This window comes from Hyperolius riggenbachi, chromosome 2 (assembly GCF_040937935.1).
Source record: "Hyperolius riggenbachi isolate aHypRig1 chromosome 2, aHypRig1.pri, whole genome shotgun sequence".
NCBI lineage: Eukaryota > Metazoa > Chordata > Amphibia > Anura > Hyperoliidae > Hyperolius > Hyperolius riggenbachi.
Window position 1 is genome coordinate 193,900,982 of NC_090647.1, and position 19,210 is coordinate 193,920,191.

The following is a 19,210-nucleotide window of genomic DNA, read 5'->3' on the forward strand; positions in this document are numbered from 1 at the left end:
GATACGTGTGGCCAGAGCCATGCAGGCGCAGTGGCCCGGCGACGAAACCGAAACTATCTGGCGGCAGGAGAACAGCTGCTCGGGCAGGACCGGCGCTGGACAGGACAGCTGCTGGGGGCTTGCAGAAGCCCCAGGTAAGTGAAACAGTGTGCTTAAATTGTATTTCCAGTTCCGCTTTAAGTTGCAAAAAGACATGGTGATCACTTTGGGTGACAGTTTATCCTCAATCAGTGTACAGATGATCTACCTCCGTTCTGTCAAAAAGTGCATTCAAATTTATTGAGAGGTAAGGGAGGAGAATAAGATGGAGGTGCCTGGCTGCAGCTTAGTGGTAAGGCCAGAAATATCTGTGTCAATGGATCATGGAGGGGTGGGCTGCAAAGAAGTATGTGTGTCAATGGATCATGGAAGGGTGGGCTGCAGAGAAGTATGTGTGTCAATGGATCATGGAGGGGTGGGCTGCAGAGAAGTATGTGTGTCAATGGATCATGGAAGGGTGGGCTGCAGAGAAGTATGTGTGTCAATGGATCATGGAAGGGTGGGCTGCAGAGAAGTATGTGTGTCAATGGATCATGGAAGGGTGGGCTGCAGAGAAGTATGTGTGTCAATGGATCATGGAAGGGTGGGCTGCAGACTTTCGGGGACACCAGTACTCACACTAGATGCCCAATGCTCAGCAACTTCTTTCTCTGAGACTTAGACACACATACCTTCAGAATGTGTGCATGCTGCTCCGAGCCCTTTGCAGTGGTACAAGAAGTTATTTGCAGCCATAATGTGACAGCCATTGCATTTATGTATGCATGTTGCCCTCTTTCACACACTGAATAGTGCAAGTTATATTTCAGGTGTGTTCAGCATTCAGCCAAGCTTCCCTGAGCATTGACGGCTTTGCTGTTATGACAACCTTTTGTGTACAAGCTGCTAAGTGGTTAGCACTCCTGTCTTATAGATCTGGAGTATTAGTTTTGTTGGTGGAAACTAAACCTATCTGCATGGTGTTTCTATGTTCTGCTTTTGTTTCCTCCCACATCTGGTAGGATAACTGTATTCGACTGGTAGGATAACTGTATTCAACTCGTAGGATAACAGTATTCCGAAAGAAACTGGCCCTACACTGTGACAGGGATATTCAATTGTGAGCTTTTTAAAAGGCAAACAAGCCAGGCTAATAGTTCTCTGCAAAATATCTTCAGAAATGTCAGCAATAAATAAAAGTGCAATATAAAAATTAAGTGCTAGAACTGGCTTTTCTTAAATCCAGTTGTGACATACTTGACATTTTGCATAGCTTTATTTTGAATTTCAAGCAAACTTGAACTGAAAATTAAAAGTCAAAATAAACATACACAGATCATATTTACCTCCCGTGTAGTCTACTCATCAATCTCATTCTCCTCTCCTGCGTCCTGTTTGTCCACTGTGATCAATGGAATTCTGTCCTCCATTTTGAAAATGGTCATTACCCCATAACAGCTTTTTAGTCAGCACACTGTTAAACTGTTAACTCGCCCACTAGAGCCATAGGCTTCCCTTGCTCATCAGTTTTCCTTTCAGTTATAACTGACAGAAACTGGTATATTTCAGTTCAGACAAAATATTGTCAGAACTGGAAGGGATCACTGTTAGAAGAAAATGCTGTGCTTCTGAGAGGAACTGATGGTGAGGTAAGTATGTAATATTCATTTGCAGGTACAACTTATGTTTATTTTAAATAATTTTACTCGGTTCAGGTGCACTTTATGAAAACCAGTAGATCCTCACTAGCTTTCTATTTGATAATGGAGATTGATTATATAGGAAAAGCTGCACTCAATAGATAGTGTCAGGGTACGTTTCCACTAACGCGAATTCGCATGCGTTCATCGCATGCAAATTCGCATAACCAATAAAAGTAAATGAGCCTGTGTCCACTTGTCAGGAAAACGTTGCGTTTTCTTGTGCAGGAAAAAATCTGCACAACAGAGTTATCCGAATTCGGACACCGCACACACACATGCGATTCGCATACAATGTATTTAATAGGGAATTCGCATAGTGTTTTTTCATGCGAATTTTCATGCGAATTCGCATACGATTTCGCATGGAATCAATGAAAAAGCACACAGGCACTGACATGGTTCAATTCGCACACAGCGGCATCCATGCGAAATCGTATGCAAATTCGCGGTTAAATGCACATACAACCGCATGCGATTTCGCTCCTGCATGCGAATTCGTCCGCGGAGAATCTGCGGCGATTTCCCACCGCACTAGTGGAAACGCACCCTCAAACTTTTTGAATCATTTATGTGGATCTCATGTAAAGTATATAATGCAGCAGATGTTAATGAAGCTGTATTGAATACCTCTTGGTTACATGACTAGTGGTTGAAAGCCAAAGGTATCTCTCCATTAGCCGAGGACATGTGGTCACGCCCACATTTCCTATTATCATCTGAAATTAGAATAAGTAAGCATGCAAGACTGCAGACTTCAAAGTGCACCGTTTCCACTGCTTCTCAAACATACATACTTTTAGCAATTAAATAACTCTAGAATTAAAATAATTGTGGTATCTAACGATTGTCCCTTTAGTCAAAACATATGTTTTTGAAATGACAACTTGCTTTTACAAATTATAAATACAACATAAAATTAACAAACAAGTCAGCAAACATCACTGTAGTGTACAACAAACAATAATAATCGAGAAAAAATGCACATAGGCACAGAACAGGGCTCTATGAAATTTTGCATAGATTTAATATACACTTTCTCTATGTCTTTCGGGTACAGATCTTAATTACAACCATTTGTGAATTAAAATTCAGCTGATATGCCAGAATTACTGAAGAACCATGAATACTAATTGCATTAATAACATTTAACTGATTGTTTCTAGAAATAAAGCATGAAAGTTGAATACATTGAGATGGAAACATGGCTACTTGGTGGCAATTTACATTCCATTCATAAGTGTGGTAGCTTGGGTAATATACATCTCATGTAACCTCTTAATGTAGCTGTAGTTCTACCACTGAGTGAGGCAGATGTAATGCCACAGGAAATAACCTTATCTAATAATCTACCTTATATTATGGTTTAGTGTGCACACACTTATTGGAATGTGCACCTAGTCACATGACCTGCTTTCCCTGCTATGCCCACACTGTTCATACCAGAGGCAGCCGTGGACAATGTAAGTGAAGGTTCTGAAAGCTAAACACCTGGCCTTCTACCACCTGATCACTGTCATCAGACATTGATCAACTGACAAAACAATGTTGCCTAAACACTGCTCTGTTATTTAAAAAAAAATAATAAAAAGCTTTTACATCAAACCACATTGCAACTGATAAAAAATAAAATCAGTTAAAATCTTTTTATCATGAAGGCACAAAATCTTTCTGATCATGGAGGTGATAAAAAGGCCACAAAGATTTTTTTTAAATATCAACAGTACAGAAGCAATTCAAATCAGAATCAGAATAAAAACCTCAGTGTAAACAATAACAAAGCCAATTTCAGATAGCTCAAGGCACATTCAGGTCGGCTGTTTCTTCTGCAGCTAAAAGAAGGGAAGCCTGATAAAGGAGAGGATTACCCTGAGAAAACCCGCAAACATTCATCATCTGGCCTAATCAACAAAGTAAGTGCTTTTGGGGGGGGGCGGGGGAGGGGGGGGAGGCTTGGGGGGGTTGATCATTGATAGGCCATTTAGAAGTACACTTAGCTAATTTTTATAAAAACATTTTAGAGGAAAGCTATTTCAAATGCCAGTATTTAATTTTGACAATCATTACCAGATTTCCAAGAGGGAAGTCCTTGATGCCTAAGAAAAGAACACAGTTAAAAATGTAGAAAGTTAGGCTGGGTTCACACTATGCTGGAGTGGTACAGTTCAGTACACTATGTTGGAGTGGTACAGGATCCCTGGAGAAGCTAAAAAGTGCGCACAGTGTACCTGTGGTTAACTTAGGTGTCGCCATGGCCCACAATATAATTACTGGCTATAGCAGCACCAGGGCATTAAATTGGGTGTCGGGTACCCAATAGCGGCAGTGACTCTGATCTGTGTGTGTGTGTGTGTGTGTGATCTGTGCTGTGCAGTGGCTCTCTGATCTGCGGGACAAAGTCACTGCTGCTGTGCAGTGGCTCTCTGATCTGCGGGACAAAGCCACTGCTGCTGTGCGGTGGCTCTCTGATCTGCGGGACAGAGCCACTGCTGCTGTGCAGTGGCTCTCTGATCTGCGGGACAAAGCCACTGCTGCTGTGCGGTGGCTCTCTGATCTGCGGGACAGAGCCAATGCTGCTGTGCGGTGGCTCTCTGATCTGCGGGACAGAGCCACTGCTGCTGTGCGGTGGCTCTCTGATCTGCGAGACAGAGCCAATGCTGCTGTGCGGTGGCTCTCTGATCTGCGGGACAGAGCCACTGCTGCTGTGCGGTGGCTCTCTGATCTGCGGGACAGAGCCAATGCTGCTGTGCGGTGGCTCTCTAATCTGTGGGACAGAGCCAATGCTGCTGTGCAGTGGCTCTCTGATCTGTGGGACAGAGCCACTGCTGCTGTGCGGTGCCTCTCTGATCTGCGGGACAGAGCCACTGCTGCTGTGCAGTGCCTCTCTGATCTGCGGGACAAAGCCACTGCTGCTGTGCGGTGGCTCTCTAATCTGTGGGACAGAGCCACTGCTGCTGTGCGGTGCCTCTCTGATCTGCGGGACAAAGCCACTGCTGCTGTGCAGTGGCTCTCTGATCTGCGGGACAAAGCCACTGCTGCTGTGCAGTGGCTCTCTGATCTGCGGGACAAAGCCACTGCTGCTGTGCGGTGGCTCTCTGATCTGCGGGACAGAGCCAATGCTGCTGTGCGGTGGCTCTCTAATCTGTGGGACAGAGCCAATGCTGCTGTGCAGTGGCTCTCTGATCTGTGGGACAGAGCCAATGCTGCTGTGCGGTTGCTCTTTGATCTGTGGGACAGAGCCATTGCTGCTGTGCAGTGGCTCTCTGATCTGCATGTGTGTGATCTGTGCTGTGCAGTGGCTCTCTGATGTGCGGGACAGAGCCAATGCTGCTGTGCGGTGGCTCTCTAATCTGTGGGACAGAGCCACTGCTGCTGTGCGGTGGCTCTCTGATCTGCGGGACATCCAGTGCCCTTTTTTTGCAGGCACCTTTTTACATGAATTCCAGTATGCCTATTGACGGATGCACTGCACCAGTGGCAAGGTCCTTCTGCTGTCAATCTGGAGCAGAGGAGTGCCTTCATCAAATAAATGTTAACACAATCCACTGTCTGTACAATGTAATTGGATTTTCCTTCAGAACACCGAAACAGATGAAAAGAGAACAAGGAAATGTGAACTGACCCAATAGGAAAACTTTACAGTCTTCCAACCATCCATTTTAAGTCCTCTGCCGGTCCATAAAAATTCAGGGCAGCAAACACAATGTAATCAAAGTCTAAGGGGTGGAGTTTGATTATTGAAATTCTACATTTTAGATGTTATTGTTTGGATAGCAAGCTCAACACTTTTACTTAATTATGATTGGCTTATTGATACTGGCATACATATTGTACATATATTTGAAAACAAACTGTACTACATAACTTATTAAGAATAGTGGACTCTTAAGGTGAACCTGTAACAAAAAAAAAACCTCTCTGGGGGATACTTACCTCGGGAGGGGGAAGCCTCAGGGCTTCCTCGATCTCTGAAGCTTGGAGGAATCCAGCGCTGGCTCTACCGATCCTGCGCAGGCGCACTAGTGGCTCTTCATTTGGACTAGGCGGAAAGAGTCGAGCCCGATCTTATTCGCTCTACTGCGCAGATGCAAAGAATTTGTGCCTGCGCAGTAGAGTGGATGCGTTCGAGTTCAGCTATTTCTGCCTTACCCGAATGAAGAGCGCCTGCGCAGGATCACGGAGGGGTAAATATTTACCTCGCTGCACTTCGGGGGGTCCCAGCGCTTGAACAGAGGGATGGAGGAGGACAGGGAAGCCTTGTTAGGATCCAGAGGCTTCCCCCTCCCGAGGTAAGCATCCACCAGAGGGTTTTTTTTCACTTACAGATTCTCTTTAAAGCACAATGGTTCAGCTATGCCATACAGCAAGTCCCACAGTAACACTATAAACCAGCATTTCCATAAAAAATGAAATGTCTCAAAAAGTACAGAAAAGATTATGTCTGATTTCAAATGATAGACATGAAAAAGACTAATGGCACTTTAAAGGTATCCAGAGAGCCAATGAGAAGCCCTGGCAATGCACGCTGTGTGCCAAGAAGCCATCTTCAATGCTAGGCACTTGTTTTTAAATTAAACAATACAAATACGGTCAAAGAGCAGTTTCAAAAATAATAAATGGTTCGGATGGGTCCTTTATGGATTTTTTCAGGTTGGCTTCCTGGACTCGGTTCAGAGACACCTGAAAATAAAAAAATTTTTTTTACAACAGAAGAAAAACAACTGATAATTGTAACAAAGGCACAAACATTAAAAGCTGGGTGCACAATTGGTAAAATTGCATCAGTTTTTCATTTTGCGTCAAAAGGCAAAGCCACGTGTGCAATGTATGTGTGTATGTATATATATATATATATATATATATATATATATATATATATATATATATACAGGATCTTCTCAAAAAATTAGCATATTGTGATAAAGTTCATTATTTTCTGTAATGTACTGATAAACATTAGACTTTCATATATTTTAGATTCCAATACACACAACTGAAGTAGTTCAAGCCTTTTATTGTTTTAATATTGATGATTTTGGCATACAGCTCAAAAAGACCCAAATTTCCTATCTCAAAAAATTAGCATATTTCATCCGACCAATAAAAGAAAAGTGTTTTTAAAGCAAAAAAAAGTCAACCTTCAAATAATTATGTTCAGTTATGCACTCAATACTTGGTTGGGAATCCTTGTGGTGTGCCATGTCAGCTGCTGGTGTTGGTCCACTGTGTTTTATCAAGGGCAGGGTCAATGCAGCTAGCTATCAGGAGATTTTGGAGCACTTCATGCTTCCATCTGCTGAAAAGCGTTATGGAGATGAAGATTTCATTTTTTAGCATGACCTGGCAATTGCTCACAGTGCCAAAACCACTGGTAAATGGTTCATTGACCATGATATTACTGTGCTCAATTGGCCTGCCAACTCTCCTGACCTAAACCCCATAGAGAATCTGTTACATATTGTGAAGAGAAAGTTGAGAGACGCAAGACCCAACACTCTGGATGAGCTTAAGGCCGCTATCGAAGCATCCTGGGCCTCCATAACACCTGAGCAGTGCCACAGGCTGATTGCCTCCATGCCAAGCCGCATTGAAGCAGTCATTTCTGCAAAAGGATTCCCGACCAAGTATTGAGTGCATAACTGAACTAATTATTTGAAGGTTGACTTTTTTTGTTTTAAAAACACTTTTCTTTTATTGGTCGGATGAAATATGCAAATTTTTTGAGATAGGAAATTTGGGGTTTCATGAGCTGTATGCCAAAATCATCAATATTAAAACAATAAAAGGCTTGAACTACTTCAGTTGTGTGTATTTGAATCTAAAATATATGAAAGTCTAATGTTTATCAGTACATTACAGAAAATAATGAACTTTATCACAATATGCTAATTTTTTGAGAAGATCCTGTATATATACACACACACATATATATATATATATATATATATATATACATATATAAATCTGGCCCTCAGAGCAATCGGATTTGGCCCTCAGGTGGTTTCCCCACTTTGCATTATGTTTGGCCCACTCTAGACCACTAGAGAAGCTATATAGGAGGATAAGCCCTATATCACTAGGGAAGCCATATGGGGAGGGGGACCCCCACTTTGTATTTGGTATGCCCACTTTGTATTTGAGTATGACACCCCTGACCTAACTACAAACCCCTCCCCTCTTTACTCATCCCTAGATATTTGAACTGATTTAATGTGTGCTTAGTTTGTAACCAGATTGATCAACAAGTCCTTTCGGCATGGTTTTGCCTATATATGAATTAATGACATGGCCTGCACTTCAGTGGGAATCTGAATGGCAAGTTGCAGATTTCTGCAGCATGCAACCGAATCACTACAGCCATGGAGGGCCGTGAATTGCTACAGCACTATAGCCGCGGCAGAGTCAGAAACGTCCATGGCTACCAGTGGAAATAAGCCCTAATAGTATATCTTGTTCCTTTGCATGGATGAATAAATTCCCTGCCATTGTGTACAGTGTACACAATAATGTCAGGTATATGTTTCTGCCATCAAAACAGATCTGAGCTGATCAGAGGGTGCCGGGACAATATCTGCACAAACAATCTCATCGCACAAAATAGGGGCCCTTTTGAAGGACATCAGAGGAGGTTCTACAAATACAAATTACTTTGTTGGCGCCAACCACCTTCATTCACTTGTATTCTTTTACCATTTGGCACCCGATTTGGCCAGAGCACATCACCTGCTTATTTGAAGTGTGCTTAGCTATATACTACTCGACTTGGTAAGGAATGTATGGGGAAGAGAAGATGTAACTGGGAGTACATATTATAGCACTGCAAGTAGAAATGGGCGTGAAACAGCAGTAATAGAATATCTGTAATGTTACAGATATTTTACTATGTCCTAACCTAACCCTATTTTCACACAGACATGACAAGAAAAGACAAACAACATTTATGCTGCGCTATTCTCCTGGCAGACTCAAAGCGCTTGAGATGCAGCCACTAGGGGGCGCTCTATATGGGCAGTAGGCTTACTGAACAGGAAGAGGTGAGAGTTGTCTTGTGTCAGAGGCAGTACCCATTATCCAGCCACTACAGAGCCCTCCCTCTTAAAGCCTAACAATAACCAATCCAACCCTGGTGGTGCTTAACCCTAAAACTCCCCTGGTTGGCGGCTCAATTTGCAACTTGGTTTGCCCCGGCGCCCAATATTTTACCTATAGGGGCACTCAAATTCAATGGCGCGGATCATACCCAAATTTATGTGACCCTGTAACTGGGCAAAGAGGAAGTGCAGCTAAAGGTTCAATCCACAAAGTCCAGCTAAATCCAGGATCTTGTTGGGGCTCAGTTAGTGGCAACAGCCATACAAGTTCTGGTTGTGAGCCTACCTACTACAAAGCTTTACCACGAGTTTCCTGTAATGCAATACTCTACATGATTACCTTAAGCTTCTGGCCAGACCATTACTGAGCCTGAAAATTGTGAATTGCTCTCATTTCAGTGTTTACAAAGGAAATGCTGGACTCTTAAAACTATAAGACGGTTGTTGACATAAAACAAACTATTTAATCTCAGTAAACATCAGCAAATGCCCTAGTACATTATCCCGACAATGACCTGAATTAATTGCCAATAAACCAAAATGATAGACTGGCTGTTATCCTACTGTGTATTGATGCGCGCCACGGCCACATTACACTGATAAGACAGAGTCACTTTGCGAACGGAAAACATGAAGATAAATTAAACTGCGTGACAAAAAGCATGGGGAGCCCAGCGTCAGCAAAAAGGTTTCTCATTTTCACACATAAAACCAAAACACAATGGCATTGGATGTTAATATCAGCTTGTAATCCTGATATTTTACAAACTATGATTGGCAAGCATTGAAACTTCAAGGCGCATATATTCGAAAGATCAGAGTGTTTAATTTGTAGCACAGAGCAGTTACAAGGCCCATAGAAATGTGATCTGTGGATAGTATAGCACAATAATAAAACGGAAGGGTAAGGCTCTGACAAAGCCTCATCCAAGCAACTTCTTTAAAACGTAAGATGATCCCAAGTAATAGAAGATGTATTTTTTTCCTTCACGCCATCCCTTTCAGCAGCTGAATCCTAGTGATTTCTAGCTGAACTAGAAGAGATACAGGTTTCCTGATAAATGTATAATCAGAATATAAAAGGAATGAAATGCTGTCAAGTTCCACTGTTACACAATCGGCAGTTTTTAGGAGCTGTATGGTATCTCTGTGCTTTGACAGATGCGCATAACAAAATGAAATAATGTCAAGACTTGTGTGCTGTTATCAGCCACTGTGTATGCCAGAAAAAGGGACTTCAAATGCAATTTTTTTCTTCCACACAGCTGAATGTAAAAAGTTTTGTTTGAGCTTTTCAAAAGGCAAATGCAATCTTCAAATGCTGACATCTGTCGCTAGCTAGGCCAAAAATAAACGTACAGCATCTCAGAATTATATTTACAATATACATATAGAGGGGCTGCCATAAACTGATGTCTGACAATAATGAGCTTTTCCTGCGGGGTTTAATGTGATTTCTCTATGTGCTTTAAATTATATGATGAATAGAAAAAAAAAAAAGAAATGTCCATAGTATGGAGCTTCTTTACTGTGCGGCAGAGTCTTGCCTAAAGCTTCAGTAATGCATTAAACATGGCCAAATTGAGATGCACAGGTATATGGCAATGAGACACTGCTGAGCTGCTCTAGGGCTGAAAAATCATTTTCACATTAACTTGCTTGAATTGAAAAGTATATACAGCTGTCCCTATTCACCATATGTGTCACATTACTATAAAACTAACAATATCACGGTATATGGAGTCATCCCGAGGACAGGAAACTTGTATCAATTCTTAACCTGCAAAAATGCAATCTCTGCCACCATACTACTACACATTGAGTAAGGAGACTAGGGGAAGGAGGACAGCAAATGACATTTTCCTCTACTTCTCTAGCAACCACAAAATTTTACAATTTGACTTTGTTCTTTGTCACAATACATTAGGATGTCACCAACCTTGGACACAGCTTGGCTACGCTTAGGAAGTGCTTCTGTCACTGGGAGAGGATGCTCAGATAGAGGAATATTTTAAATACCACGAAAATACGATCTTTCTTTTTTGGCATTGGAATCAGCATTTTAGCCAGTTTTTTTGGACACTTGCTGCCAAATGCCAAGAAAATATCAGTACTAGCAGTGTCCAGACATTGTGTGAATGTCTGACAAATGCTTTCAAAATGCCTATGTATGTAGGCTTTCTTTAATCACTTCAGCCTTCAGTGTTGTTTCACCTTATGCATCCGAGCAACTTTCACCTCCCATTCATTCGCCAATAACTTTATCACTGCTTATCACAATCAAATGATCTATATCTTGTTTTTTCCATCATCAATTAGGCTTTCTTTGGGTAGTACATTATACTAAGAATTAGTTTATTCTAAATGCATTTTAACGAGTAAATTAAGAAAAAAATGGAAAAAAATTATTTCTCCGTTTTCGGCCACTATAGCTTTAAAATAATGCATGCTACCATAATTAAAACCCACGTATTTTATTTGCCCATTTGTCGCAGTTATTACACCATTTCGTCCCTATCATTATATATGGCACCAAGATTTTATTTGGAAATAAAGATGCATTTTTTCAGTTTTGTGTCCGTCACTATTTACAAATCCATAATTTAAAAAGTAACATAATATACCTTTATGACATACAGTACATATTTAAAAAAGTTCAGTTCCTAAGGTGACAATTTATGTTTTTTTTTTAAATTGTGTATTTTTTATTTTTTTTTATACAAAAAAAATAATGGGTGACTATTGTGGAGTGTGGGTGGTAAGAGGTTCACTTTAAATAAAAAACAAGTTTCTTCATGTAATTTTAGTATCTGGCCACAAGATGTCCTCACACATATCTTGCGTATGCGTAGTATTACTACGCAAAATGGAAGTAATGGGTGGACCTGAAAGTATGGGCTTTGTGAAAGACGGAGCCGTCTCGTAGATGGCGTTGGTCTTTCATACGGGGACTTAGATCTGTGTTCCCATTCGTTGATCTCCAGGCTAACGGGCGGCAGTGGGATCGTCCGCAGCGACGAGCGGCAGCCTTTTGGACCTAGCAGTTAAAGGGAACCTTAACTGAACGGGGGGTATAGAGTTTTACTTACCTGGGGCTATTGCCAGCCCCCTGCAGCAGTCCTGTGCCCTCGGCGCCGCTCTGGAATCCTCTGGTCCCCCGCTGTCACTTAGTTTCGTTTTTGACGACTCACCAGTCGCCGACCGCAATGCGTATTATTGGACGCATTCACCAATGCAATTAACGCTATTGCGGACCGCAACGCGTACAAAAATACGCGTTGCCGCATTCCGCACGCGTAGATATGCGGCAACGCGTATTTTTGTACGCGTTGCGGTCCGCAATAGCGCTAATTGCATTGGTGAATGCGTCCAATAATACGCATGGTGGCCGGCAACTGGTGAGTCGTCAAAAACGAAACTAAGTGACAGTGGGGGACCAGAGGATTCCAGAGCGGCGCCGAGGGCACAGGACTGCTGCAGAGGGCTGGTAATAGCCCCAGTTAAGTAAAACTCTATACCCCCCGTTCAGTTAAGGTTCCCTTTAAGCATTTGGCAGCATTAGCATAACAGTCCCCTCCTTCTCTCTCTAGGCATATAAGTGTAATTGAACCACTTGTACCCATGCTAGAGTACATTCTCATCCTCTCTGTCACCAGTTGCAGCAAAAGGAAGTGAATGTTAGTCTGCAACGCTGATGAGCACAGCGGACATACTAGTTTGCGCTTGTGCTTGGGGTACTAACCCATAACTTATACCCTGGTGTCCGACCTCCGATTGACATTCAGCTATTGTGAAATGCAACAAATGGTCAAATAGATTAAATCTGCCTAGTTTCTCTAGAGCATGCCATCAAATTTGGCCAACAGGCTTTGCATTATGTTTGACCTTCCCTAGAACCCCAGGGGAGCTATACTGGAGGAAAAGCCTTAGGTCACCAGGGAAGCAAGACATGGGGAGAAGGGGGAAAGCACTACACACCAGCAAACTGTTTAGGGGTTTGAGGGGGGAGGCCACTGGACACCAGGGAACTATATAGGGGAGGGAAGCCATTAGACACCTGGGAACTTTATAAAGGAGGGAGCTAGCCACTAGACATTAAGGCCGGCTCCCGTGTTTAATTTCGGCCCATTTTGTATTTGAGTTTGACACCCCTGCTATAGAGGCAGTAGCAGACTATTGTTTTGGCCCTTAATCTCTGCACTGCAGGCTAAGGAAAACTGATGTTGAAAAGTACACAAAGAACACAAAGAAAAATACTCACTTGTTTGGCGGCTTCTGTAAGAGCCTTGGCTTCTGCTTTCCCCACCTGCTGCACCATCTTGTAGAAGAGGCTTTCTTTATTTTGTAGTAAGTTATAAGGCTCATCAAATTCTTTAACTCTTCCTGCATCAAGCACCTAGATAAATGTAACATCCACAGTGAGTATCACTACAAATATTATTTCCATCCATATTCACTAAACACAATGTAGCAGCTATGCCTATGAGACAGATAAAGTGAACCTGAAGTGAAAATTATCTTATAAGCTAAAAAAGAAATTTGCCTTCTTAAAACAGAAGGTATTTGCGATTATTTAGGTTAGAGTGAGCATATGAGGTTTCCCACAATGCATCATTGCTGAATATGCAAATCATCCCTTTGATGTCCATGAAAGCTTAACACATCTCCAGAACCGCTGGAATGATTCAGTCATTACTGGAGTGATTTAGTTATTGGATTTCAGGGACAACAATGATGCACTGTGGGAGACCTCATATGCTCCCTCCAACCTGAATAATCACACAAAAAATATACAATACAATACAATAACATTTCTATAGCGCTTTTCTCCCATAGGACTCAAAGCGCTTAGGCTCTCTCAGATTCAGTAATTGGTGGTAGGATGAAGTATTCACACAACAAAAGTTATATTTCTGCAAATGCCAGACTGAACAGGTGGGTTTTCAGTCTGGATTTAAACACGCCCAGGGATGGGGCTGTCCTGATCTGTTGAGGTAAGGAGTTCCAAAACGTAGGGGCAGCATGACAGAAGGCTCTGGGACCAAAAGTTTCCAAGTGGACTCTGGGTATGACTAGATTATTAGAACCTGTGGATCTGAGAATGCGGGGATTGCTACGCAGCTGTAACATATTTTTCATGTATCCAGGGCCTAGATTATTCAGGGATTTAAATGTCAGTAGGCCGATCTTGAATAGGACCCTCCATTCTATAGGTAGCCAGTGAAGGGAATGCAGGACTGGCGTTATGTGGCAGTGACGGGGTTGGTTGGTTAGCAGTCTGGCAGCAGTATTCTGTATCAGCTGTAGGCGGTACAAGGCCTTTTTTGGAAGGCCAGTGTATAGAGCATTGCAGTAGTCCAGTCGGGATGTGATGAAGGCGTGGACTAAGGTTGGCAGATCTTCTGGGGGTATGAGGTGCTTGATTTTTGCAATGTTCTTCAGGTGAAAATAGGATGATTTCACCACAGCAGAGATTTGAGTTCTGAAGTTTAAATCCCCATCAATTAGAACTCCCAGGCTAGGCACATGATCAGAGCTGCGTAGATCCGAGCCTCCTATTCCCAGTGGTGAAGACTGCAAGTTAAGTTGTTTTGTTATCATGCTCTGCCCTCCAATCAGAAGGACTTCAGTTTTGTCTGCATTTAGTTTCAGCCAGTTGTCATTCATCCATTGCTGTAGTTCACGTAAGCAGGCGTTTATAGTTAGAGTTGGGTCTGTCACACCAGGCTTGAAGGAAAGATATAGTTGGGTGTCGTCTGCATAGCAGTGGTATGTCAGGCCATGTTTTTGGATTCGTTTTCCCAACGGTAGCATGTAAATCGTGAAAAGCAGGGGAGAGAGGATTGAGCCCTGGAGCACCCCATACTTAAGTGTTACAGGGGTGGACAGGAAGGGCCCCATAGACACTTTGTGGGTTCTGCCACTCAAGAAGGATTGGAACCACTGAAGTACTATGCCATCAATGCCACAGTATTCCTGTAGCCTGTTTATCAAGATGTCATGGTCAACTGTGTCAAGGCTGCAGAAAGGTCTAGCAGTATGAGGATCGAACACTCTCCTCCGTCTCTTGCCATGAGCAGGTGGTTGCATATTTGGATGAGGGCAGTTTCAGTGCTGTGGTGTTTCCTGAAGCGAGACTGGAATAAGTCATAACTGTTATTTTGTAGGATTCTGGCTTCTAGCTGGAGGTATACAGCTTTTTCAATTAGCTTGCCCAGAAAGGGGAGGTTAGAGACAGGTCTGTAGCTGGTCATTGCATCTGGGTCCAGGGAGGGTTTTTTGAGGAGATGCCTGATGATTGCTTCCTTCAGTAAAGCAGGAAATATCCCTGATTGTAAGGAACAGTTAACAATTTTGAGGAATACCGGTACGAACAGGTCGGGGCAGTTCAACATGAACTGTGTTGGGCCAGGATCCAGGTCACAGGTAGTTAGGCGGACGTGAAGGAGGATGCTTGATGTGACTTCTTCATCAATTTCTTTGAAGTTTGACCAAGGTGTTACGCTGTCTCTGCTAGTGGTCTTCGGCGCTATATTAGGCTCAGATGCTGTAAGTTGGATGGCGGACCTTATAGCGGAGACTTTGTCTGTGAAGAAATGGGCAAATTGGTCACAGAGGTCCTTTGAAGACTCGATATTAAGTTTTTGACATGCTGGGTTGCAGAGTTTTTCCACTGTGCGGAACAGTTGGGCAGGTTTGTTAACTGCATTTGCAATCTCTTGTGATAGAAAGGATGATTTTTTTCCTGTGATTACCTTTTGGTAGCTCTTCAAGTGGAAGATTAAGGCATGTTTGTCTTCTGGGGACTGAGATTTGCGCCACAGCCTCTCAAGTTTTCGGCCTTGTCTTTTCAGCTCTTTTATAGCGTTATCAAACCACTGTGCATGATGGTGTGGAGTAAGATATTTGGTGCGCAGAGGAGCAATGGTCTCAAAGGTGGAGGACACACATTTGTTGTATTTAAACACCAGAGTATCAGGGTCCAAGCTGGAGTCGGTCAATTCATCAAAGCTAAGGTTATCTCGGATATGTTGAGGTGTTAGCCCTTTTAAGCGGCGATATTTTATTTGATTCTTGACCTGGTGTTTGACGGCTGGTATTGAGAGGGAGAAGTGGATAGTGTGATGGTCTGACCAGGCAACAGGATTAATTTCCACATTGGCTATTGACAGCCCAGTATGGAATATAAGGTCCAGAGTGTGACCTTTCCTGTGAGTAGCAGAGCTGATTGATTGGAGGAAGCCCAGTTCATGTAAGGCACGAGGTAGCTCTTTTCCAAATTGTGAGGAGGAGTCGTCCACCCATGTATTGAAATCTCCAAGAACAATCCATCTGGGGTGTTCCAGTGTTAGGTTGCATAGGAGGTCTACAAGTTCCTCAAGGAAGTCTGAGTATTTTTCTGGTGGGCGGTAGATCAGCAATATGTTAATGTTTTCCTCAGCTGAAATACCTTTTGTTTTAACCACTTTAGCTTTTTGGGCGTAGCTCCTACGTCCAAAAATGCATGCTGGATGCAGGAGCTACATCCATGAAAGAACCCGTCGCCATGGACAATTGCGCGTTCACCCGCGGCGGTACTCGTCACCGCTCGTTAACCGGAGATAAATAAATGGGAACACAGTTCCATTTATTCTAAATGCATTTTAACAGGCATAATAAGAAAAAAATTGAAACATTTCATTATTTCTCTTATTTTAAAATAAAACATGCAACCACGAATACAACCCACACATTTTATTTGCCAATTTGTCCTAGTTATTACAACGTTTAAAATATGTCCCTAGTATAATGCATGGTGACAATACTTTATTTTGAAATACAGGTTTATTTTTTTTCCGTTTTGCATCTGTCACTGATTACAAGCCCTTATTTGCAAAAATAACAGTAATATACCCTAATGACATACATATTAAAAAAGGACTGTCCTAAGGTAACTGTTTATGTATTTTTTTTTTTATTACATTTTTTTTATACAAGGGTTTTATTTTGGTAACTATGGGAGGGGTTCATTTATGTGGTATTTTATGTATTTTATTTATTAAATGTAATGTATGTAGGGTGTATTTTTACTATTTGGCCACTAGGTACCCCCCACTTTATCTTCCAGTGTGTACTGTTAGTACGTTAACAGGAAGTAATGTGCGTATATTTTTACTTTCAGTTTGTCAATGACCATGGAATCTCATTGATTCCAGTGGTCACTAAACACAGGCATTTAAATTTAGAACGGTGTTCCCATTCACTGATCTGTCTACTAATGGGCAGTAACAAGTGGCAATCGCGGTGGGAGCTGTATATCTACTCCCCTGGAATGGGAACACCCCTCCCGCCGGCCATAGATATACTATCCACTATTCACATTACAACAAAATATTGTAAGTACCAATAGAAAAAAAGACCTTTTTAAGCAATTAAGGACCACAGGCTTTACCCCCCTATTGACCAGGCTATTTTTTACAAATTAAGCCACTGCAGCTTTAAGGGCTCGCTGCAGGGTTGTACAACTCAGCACACAAGTGATTCTCCCCGCCCCCCTTTTCTGCCCACCAACAGAGATTTCTGTTGGTGGGCTCTGATTGGTGCTGCAGTGTTTGTTTATTTATTTGTAAATATTTATTTGCTTTTTTTAAATAAATGTTGCCTTTTTTATATTTTATTTACTACTCTCCCTCCCTCCCTCCTCCCATCAGCCAATCCCAGCGATCGGCTCTCTTAGACATCAGCCTATGAAAGCCGGTCACTCTCTGAGCCACCCAGGGGGACAGCAGAGTGTCACGGCTGCCCTTAGTTCGCAGTGCTGTACAATTTAAATATACGGAGGTTTCGCTGTCTAACAGTCTCCTAGTGGCAATCGGGGGAGTGGAGCTCTGTCATTCAAGTGGAGATACGCGTGCATCGGCGTGCACAATCTCCTGCAAAACAAGCCCTCAGGACTGCACGCCAATTGTCGTTAGGTGGTCCTGGGGCTGCCGCCGCGTTTATGCCAATTATAGGTTGAAGCGGTCTTTAGGTAGTTAAATTTCTTCACCTAAAAAACCTAAGCTTCTTAAAGTGACTCTGTAACAAAAATTACAACGTTTTTTCTACCATCCTACAAGTTCCTAAACCTATTCTAATCTGTTCTGGCTCACTGCAGCTCTTTCTACTATAACCATCTCTGTAATAAATCAATGTATCTTTTCCCTGTCAGACTTGTCGGCCTGTGTCTGGAAGGCTGCCAAGTTCTTCAGTGTTGAACTGTTCCTCTATGCACACTCCAGTGTGTGTTTTATTTACATAAGCCAGCAGCTTCTCTGCTATCTTATCAGTGATAGAAGAGAGCTGGATAAAAATCCTCCTCTGGAGGCTGTGAAAGGAGCTGGTCTGTCACATACTGAGGAATTAACGACATAGGCAGAGCTGTCTGCAGGAAGCCTGTAATGTTCAGTGCATGAGAGAAGCTGGGAACAGCAGGTAAACACACACAAGTGATCTCTTGAGATTCAGAAGTAAGGCTGTATACAGCCTGCTTGTGTATGGATGTATTTTCTATGTGTGGACATGCTGTACATCAACCTACTTCCTGTTTTGGTGGCCATTTTGTTTGTTTATAAACAAACTTTTTAAAACTGTTTTTGACTACTTTTAATGCGGCGGGGAGCGGCGAAATTGTGACAGAGGGTAATAGGAGATGTCCCCTAACGCACTGGTATGTTTACTTTTGTGCGATTTTAACAATACAGATTCTCTTTAACCACATCCGGATACCGGGTGGTTTGGCTGATCTGTGCTGCGGGGGCTCTTCAGCCCGCAGCACAGATCAGAAATCAGGCAGGGCGATCAGACCTCCCCCCTTTTTTCCCCACTAGGGGGATGTCCTGCTGGGGGGGTCTGATCGCCGCCGCGCTGCTGTGCCTAGCGGGGGGGGGGGGGGGCTCCTCAAAGCCCCCCTCCGCAGCACTAGTCCTCCCTCTGCCTCCTTCCCTCCCTCTCCCGTCCCCTGTGTGCGGCGCAGGACGGAAAGCCGTCATGCGCCGGATAGGATAGGCTTCAGCCTATCAGGTGCCGGCGGTCCCCGGCCAATCAGAGGCCGGGGATCGCCGATCTTTTACATGTAAACACCGGGGAAGATCTTCCCCGTGTGTTTACATTTACCCTGCGAGCTGCGATCGGCGGCTCGCAGGGTGCTCACGGAGACACCCTCCGTGAACTGACATGGAACGGCCGCTCATACGAGCGGCCGTTTCCATGGAAACCACTTCAGGATTCAGGGGCGTAGTTAAGCGTACGCAGAATCCTGAAGTGGTTAAAAAAGTTGTAACTACAGTTATTTCAAGTTGTTTACAGCTGCTGTAGGCCAAGGATTGAGCAGGATTCCATAAGTGTGATTCACATCTCTTACAATTTCATTTGTATTTTTAC

At 43.0% G+C, this 19,210-nt stretch overlaps 1 protein-coding gene across 2 annotated transcripts in view; it reads right to left on the reverse strand.

Moving 5' to 3' along the window:
* Window positions 1–6,297: 6,297 nt before the first annotated feature.
* Window positions 6,298–19,210, reverse strand: part of ABCC4 (ATP binding cassette subfamily C member 4 (PEL blood group)) — a 418,547-nt gene continuing 405,634 nt past the window's right edge. For both annotated transcript variants that reach the window (XM_068267922.1, XM_068267923.1), the window contains 2 exons: window positions 13,071–13,205; window positions 6,298–6,398 (listed from right to left, as the gene is read on the reverse strand). In XM_068267922.1, the coding sequence (XP_068124023.1) occupies window positions 6,309–6,398; window positions 13,071–13,205 (225 nt within the window). In that variant the 3' untranslated portion in view covers window positions 6,298–6,308. The remainder of the gene's footprint in view (window positions 6,399–13,070; window positions 13,206–19,210) is intronic.